General features: G+C 47.6%; 1 protein-coding gene across 1 annotated transcript; it reads right to left on the reverse strand.

Moving 5' to 3' along the window:
- Window positions 1–231: 231 nt before the first annotated feature.
- On the reverse strand, window positions 232–7400 carry LOC119790484 (MYC binding protein). Its single transcript, XM_038296026.1, has 5 exons — window positions 7251–7400; window positions 6932–7004; window positions 2648–2696; window positions 412–541; window positions 232–329 (listed from the first exon to the last, which is right to left on the reverse strand). Exons 1-5 carry the CDS (start codon window positions 7263–7265, stop codon window positions 285–287), a joined length of 312 nt encoding a protein of 103 aa, XP_038151954.1. The 5' UTR covers window positions 7266–7400; the 3' UTR covers window positions 232–284.
- Window positions 7401–7454: the final 54 nt, after the last annotated feature.

A 7454-nucleotide genomic window follows, 5' to 3' on the forward strand; every position in this document is an offset into this window, starting at 1 on the left:
CCTTGACCCATGAGGAATTATAACCATGTCTGTTTTTTTTGTTTTTTATTTGCAGCTTGTTGCTCTTTAAGGGATCTGACGGAGTTTTTGAAGTACAATAGTTTAGATAAGGAGGAAAATACAGAGGTTTTTGATGCAGGAGCAGCAGTTGGTTCTTATTTAACACAAATCATCAGTCTTCACTGTCCACCCAGAATTATGGAATAAACATGTAATCTAAACACAGAAAAGGAGGCTGCTTGATCTTTTCTTGTTTATTTCCCACCGAGTGACAAAAAGCCCATTCAGAGTCCAGCTCCCTCCTCAGGCGACGGCTTGTACTGCAGCAGCTGTGAGAAGAGAAGAGAGGGAAGGTTCAAGATGTTTTCCATGATGGACTCGAGCGGAAACATCAGCGCCTGAGCTTCTCACCCTGCTCCTCAGCTCTTTGTTCTCCTCCATCAGCAGGTTGAACTTCTGCTGGAGGTCGGCCAGTTCTGTCCGCAGCGCCTCGGCTTCCGTGGGCTCTGGGCACCTCGCCGTCAGGTGGACCTTTATGTAGCTGAGACACTGGTTAAAGTCCAACTCTCTGATCTTATTTCACTCTATAGTGATTTAAAACAGGCTTTAATATCTAACAGACATTATTACTTCCAGCAAGGAGGTTATGTTTTTACAGTGTTTGTTTGTTGGTTTGTCTATTAGAGCATAGAGCTAGGAATCCAGGGGTTCTGAGTTTTTTATTTTCTTTTTTTATTAGAAAAATTCAATTTAAAAGAATAGGTGCAACTGTATATAGAGAGCAAAAAGGATAATCAAACATTTTCATTCGTTCACAGAAAAGCCCAAGAAAAACCACAAAAACTCATTAAAAATCCATTTCAACAAAAATACTTTCCCTCTCAAATATTTACAGAGGAAAATTGTATGTTCCTGCACTCCGATCCATCAAATTGACCAGTCATGAAAATATTTGCATTTTCTGAGCAGTCCAAATATTTCCTGTGAAAGTCGATTATCGAATCAAGCCCCACTCCCACAGACTGCCACTACGGGTCCCTGAGAAAGACCCTTAACCCCATGCTGCTCCCCAGGCGCCGCACAATGGCAGCCCACTGCTCCCCAAGGGGAGGGGTTAAAGGCAGAGAGTTCATTTCATTGCTCTGTACTTCTGACAGTGGAATGTACGGAAGAGGATTAGGGCCACTGGAGAAAAAAAAAAGTTAACTGATTTTTAAATTTTATTTCAATTTAGTATGGGGGAAAAGTCAGAATTCTGACTTTTTTTCAGAGAATTCTGACTTTAATCTCACAATTCTGACTTTTTTTCAGAGAATTCTGACTTTTTTCCCATACTAAACTGAAATAAAATAAAAAAAAATCAGTTCACTTTTTTTCCCCCGATGGCCCTAATCCTCTTCCGTAGAAATGACAATAAAAGCTAGAAGAAAAATAAACTGGCAGAACAAGCAGTTCCCACTTAAACCAGACGGTGGCAGCAGTGACTAATGACAGTTTTAACATCAGACTAAAGTCCAGAAATATCATACTGAAAACAAAACTACGGAAACATAAGAAAATGGAATGTTGTTTGTTTGTTTGCAGGCTTATTTGAAAAGCTATTCATGGATTTGATGAACTTTTTACCAGAAGTGTCCCTCATTAAAATGTGGAAATGATCCAGATAATGTGAAGTTATAAAGTCACAATATGGGGCGACTGCTTTTCTAGTTTATTAGGCTTTAATTTACTGATTCAAACAGGCAACAATTAAAAGTCTTAAAACAAAAAGTGGGGTTTAGCCTTTTTTGATCCAACTGAAGGTTATCATCACTGATTTGTAAAATTTCACTGATTAAATAAATAAAAAAAGATTTTTAAATCTCTGTTGTTTATTTTAACTTCCCCTCCACAGTAAAATCCTTTTCTATGGTTCTGAATACGCAGCGGACTGAAGGTCCACAGATCGCCTGTTCCTGCGGGACGAGGAGGCAGGCGGACAGATACAAACATTAGAACAGCTTTTAGTTTAAGTTTTGCTTGACTAACATCCGATTAGGATTTTTTTTACTGACTGCTTATAGATCCCACTTTTTATCGCTTTGAAACAACTTTTTAAATCTAACGAGAAAGAGTTTTTTTTTTTTATTTCTGTCTCATACATGTTGGTAATAAAAACCAACAGAACAAACCCAGATTATCCAGTTAATCTGGACATGCAGGATACTCCCTGCCTCACCTGTTTTACAGTTCTGATAAATTAGCTTTTTATAGAATACGTTTTTAAAGGGCAGGCCTTTGATGGTTACTTTAAATTAGTCACTGTACAGAAAATGGTGGTTTCAGCCTTCAGTAGATATAAAAACAACACTAAAGCATCAATAACTGTAACAGAGACGCTCCTAGGTATGGGGAGTTGTTCTTTTCTGCTTCTGAAAGATAAAAATATCATCAGAAATTTGTGTTAAAACAGGGAAGTAATCTTTTAAATCCGAGGAATCTTTTATATTTTTATTCTAACATAAAGACAACAAATCGATTCCTGACCAAGCTTCAGACAGGAGCAACAAATGTTCCTGTTTTAGTTTTTAAAACCTAAATACAGAACTCCAAACACTGATTAAAGATTATCTGTATAAACATGTTGATAAGGGAAAACAAAGGATACTCCAGTGCATTTTCGGGTTTGTCTTGTTCTTCATAAAGAGCGACCAAAACTGGAAAACAGAAATTTTGAGAAATTAAAACAGCAGTAAAAATGACAACAGGCCTTCGCAGCGCTTCGCTGATCGGGCCTAACTATACTTGTTACCACAAATGTGTTTCATTTATGACAAAGTTGTTTTTTTGTTATTAAACTTTCAGTTTTGGGGGAATTAAGGGAGATAAAATGTTAATTAATTCAAAACCCTTATGACGAGGACTCAAACGAGGCACGTGACGTCGCCCGGTACGGCGGAGCCGGGACCCCACCCTGGAGCCAGGCCTGGGGTTGGGGTTCGTCGGCGAGCGCCTGGTGGTCGGGTTCTTCCTCGCGGGACCCGGCCGGGCCCAGCCCGAAGGAGCGACGCGAGGCCATCCCCCAGTGGGCCCACCACCTGCAGGGGGAACCATGAGGGACCGGTGCAAAGAGGATTGGGCGGCAGCCAGAGGCGGAGACCTCGGCGACCTGATCCGCGGGCGCTTGAACTAGCTCTGGGGACGTGGAATGTCACCTCACTGGGGGGGAAGGAGCCCGAGCTTGTGCGGGAGGTGGAGCGATACCAGCTAGAAATAGTTGGGCTCTCCTCTACGCACAGCCAGGGCTCTGGAACCCAGCTCCTTGAGAGAGGCTGGACTCTCTTCTACTCTGGAGTTACCCGCGAGGAGAGGCGGAGGGCGGGGGTGGGGCTGCTTGTCTCCCCCCAGCTCAGCCGTCTCGTGTTGGAGTTCACCCCGGTAGACGAGAGGGTCGCCTCCCTTCGCCTTCGGGTTGGAGGGAGGACTCTGACAGTTGTTTCGGCCTATGGGCCGAACGGCAGTACGGAGTACCAGGCCTTCTTAGCATCCCTGGGGAGGGTGTTAGAAAGCGCCCCTCCCGGGGATTCCATCATTCTGCTGGGAGACTTCAACGCCCACGTGGGAAACGACAGTGACACCTGGAGGGGCGTGATCGGGAGGAACGGGCCCCCAGCTCTGAACCCGAGTGGTGTCTCATTATTGGACTTCTGTGCAAGTCACGGATTGTCCATAATGAACACCATGTTCAGGCATAAGGATGTCCATCGGTGCACTTGGCACCAGGACACCCTAGGCCGAAGGTCGATGATCGACTTTGTAGTCGTATCTTCTGATCTTCGGCCGCATGTCTTGGACACTCGGGTGAAGAGAGGGGCGGAGCTGTCCACCGACCACCACCTGGTGGTGAGTTGGATACGCTGGAAGAGGAGGAAGCCTGAAAGACTCGGCAGGCCCAAACGTGTAGTGAGGGTCTGCTGGGAACGTCTGGTGGAGCCCTCGGTCAGAGACGTGTTCAACTCCCACCTCCGGGAGAGCTTCTCTCAGGTTCCGAGGGAGGTTGGAGACATGGAGTCCGAATGGGCTGTGTTCTCTGCCTCTATTGTCGATGCGGCTGCCCGTAGCTGTGGCCGTAAGGTTTGCGGTGCCTGTCGTGGTGGCAATCCCCGAACCCGGTGGTGGACACCGATAGTAAGGGATGCCGTCAAGCTGAAGAAGGAGTCCTATCAAGCCTGGCTGGCTTGTGGGACTTCTGAAGCAGCAAGCAGGTACCGTGAGGCCAAGCGTGTCGCGGCCCGGGCGGTTGCAGAGGCAAAATCTCGGGCCTGGGAGGAGTTTGGAGAGGCCATGGAAAAAGACTATCGGTTGGCCTCAAAGCGATTCTGGCAAACCGTCCGGCGCCTCCGGAGGGGAAAGCAGTGCTTCACTAACACTGTTTTTAGTGGGTGTGGGGAGCTGCTGACCTTGAAGGAGGATATTGTCGGGCGGTGGAAGGAATACTTTGAGGATCTCCTCAACCCGACAGACATGCCTTCCGTGGGGGAAGAAGAGACGAGGTGCTTGGGGCTGGGTTCGTCCATCACCCAGGCTGAAGTCACCGAGGTAGTCAAAAAACTCCACGGTGGCAAGGCTTCGGGGGTGGACGAGATCCGACCTGAGTATCTCAGAGCTCTGGATGTTGTCGGGCTGTCATGGTTGACACGTCTCTTCAACATCGCGTGGAGGTCGGGGACAGTTCCCCTGGATTGGCAGACTGGGGTGGTGGTTCCCCTCCACAAGAAGGGGGACCGGAGGGTGTGTTCCAACTATCGGGGAATCACACTTCTCAGCCTCCCCGGAAAGGCCTATGCCAGGGTGCTGGAGAGGAGAGTCCGGCTGATTGTCGAACCTCGGCTGCAGGAGGAGCAGTGTGGTTTTCGTCCTGGCCGTGGAACGGTGGACCAGCTCTACACCCTCTGTAGGGTGCTTGAGGGTTCATGGGAGTTTGCCCAACCAGTCCACATGTGTTTTGTGGACTTGGAGAAGGCATTCGACCGTGTCCCTCGTGCTGCCCTGTGGGGGGTGCTCCAGGAGTATGGAGTCAGGGGCCCTTTATTAGGGGCCATCCGTTCTCTGTACAAGCGGAGCAGGAGTCTGGTTCGCATTGCCGGCATTAAGTCGGACCTGTTCCCGGTGCATGTTGGACTCCGACAGGGCTGCCCTCTGTCACCGGTCCTGTTCATAACTTTTATGGACAGGATTTCTAGGTGCAGCCAAGGACCGGAGGGGGTCTGGTTTGGGGAACAGCGGATCTCGTCCCTGCTTTTTGCGGATGATGTAGTTCTGCTGGCTCCCTCCTGCCAAGACCTACAGCGTGCGCTGGGGCGGTTCGCAGCCGAGTGTGAAGCGGCCGGGATGAGAATCAGCTCCTCCAAATCCGAGGCCATGGTTCTCGACCGGAAAAAGGTGGCTTGTCCCCTTCGGGTTGGAGGGGAGTCCTTGCCTCAAGTGGAGGAGTTCAAGTATCTTGGAGTCCTGTTCACGAGTGAGGGAAGAATGGAGCGGGAGATCGATAGACGGATCGGTGCGGCTGCTGCAATAATGCGGACGCTGCACCGGTCTGTCCTGGTGAAGAGAGAGCTGAGCGAAAAGGCAAAGCTCTCAATTTACCGGTCGGTCTACGTTCCTACCCTCACCTATGGTCATGAAATTTGGATCATGACCGAAAGAACGAGATCCCGGATACAAGCGGCTGAAATGAGCTTTCTCCGCAGGGTGGCTGGGCTCTCCCTTAGAGATAGGGTGAGGAGCTCGGTCATTCGGGAGAGGCTCAGTGTAGAGCCGGTTCTCCTCCACATCGAGAGGAGTCAGTTGAGGTGGCTCGGACATCTTCTTCGGATGCCCCCTGGACGCCTCCCTCGGGAGGTGTTCCAGGCATGTCCCACCGGGAGGAGGCCCAGGGGACGACCCAGGACACGCTGGAGAGACTATGTCTCTCGGCTGGCCTGGGAGCGCCTAGGGCTTCCCCCAACAGAGCTGGAGGAGGTGTCTGCGGAGAGGGAAGTCTGGGAGTCTCTGCTTAGCCTGCTGCCCCCGCGACCCGGTTCCGGATAAAGCGGGAGACGACGACGAGTACGAGTAAAATGTTAATTAATAAAGAAAGAAAAATGAACTTAGATTTTTCTTCTTTCGTTAATCGTTCATTTTAAAGTTTTTATGCCCAAAGTGAGAAGATTAAGCCATGTTACATCAACACAGGCTGATCAGATCAGAAATACTTTCCTGATCCCAAAGGGAAATGAAATGGCTCCGTACGTCAGATTGATCGAACATAAAGAGAAAGATGTCCTGAAAACACCGTCTTCCTGTAGTTTCCTCCAAGGAAAATCCCTGCCATCAGCAGTTTGCTTCATGATGGTCTCTAATGCAGGAAACTAGGAATTAATGCAGCCGAAGGAACAGTTTTTGTAAACGGTCTAGGGGTTGGGGCATAGGGCTTTGAATCCTGAGATTGAGAGTTTGATCCCCCACTCCCCCAGACTGCCACTCTGGCTCCCTGAGCAAGACCCTTAACCCCACAGGCACCGCACAATGGCAGCCCTCTGCTCCCCAAGGGGATGGGTTAAATGCAGAGATAAATTTCTCCAATGTGAGATCAAAGATGCTGTGACCGAAAACATTTGATTGACAGAGGACCGCTGATTTATGATTGGCTGAATTTAGGTGTTCAGGATGTGTTTAGGTGTGCAGAAGATAACCGAAAAAAAAAAACAAAACAGATTTTTAGACAGTAATTTTTTTTTTTAAATAGAAATTTTCTAAATTGTTCAGACAATATAGTCTTATAAAGAGTACATTTATATACATGTTTAATCCAGAAGGGTTTGAAATTTAAATAGGACTTGCCTACGACTTTAAGCCATTGATTAATAAAACAGTCCCACTAACTGATTGATCAGGTGTTAGTGTCACTAACCGCTGGTTAAAGTGTCCAGAACTCCAGATTTTTCCAGGTATCTCCTAAACTGTTCCCGCCTCGATTCTGAGGACTGAAACAAATAAAAAGATCAAGAAAAACACGTTTGAAATCTGATTAAAGCAGCTTCAGGTATTTTAAATAGACATAAAGGCTGAACATCATGCAGGTAGAACTCGTGGTGCGTTCACTGCCAGGCAACGTTCGCTGCTAACCAGTTAGCTCATGCTACAACAGCATAAAAAGATAAAACAAACAAAAAATAACAGCATTAAAGAATATATTAACAATTGACACAGAGAGCGCCCTGCAGTCTCACCCTGTAGCCGGCCATGGCTGCTGTTATAAAGGTTTATATGGAGGTGGGGAAGAGAGCTCCAAGCTGAGCCTCAGACGTTAGCCGATGTTGTGTTGATTTCCGCCTACAAACAGGCGGTCCGTTGCCCTTAGCAACGCGGGGAACAAAACCCCCAATCTGCTGTATAAGGGAAATTATAAAATAAACTAAATGTAACTTTAAGCG

This window comes from Cyprinodon tularosa, unplaced genomic scaffold (assembly GCF_016077235.1).
Source record: "Cyprinodon tularosa strain WSP-4 unplaced genomic scaffold, ASM1607723v1 ctg366, whole genome shotgun sequence".
Lineage (NCBI taxonomy): Eukaryota > Metazoa > Chordata > Actinopteri > Cyprinodontiformes > Cyprinodontidae > Cyprinodon > Cyprinodon tularosa.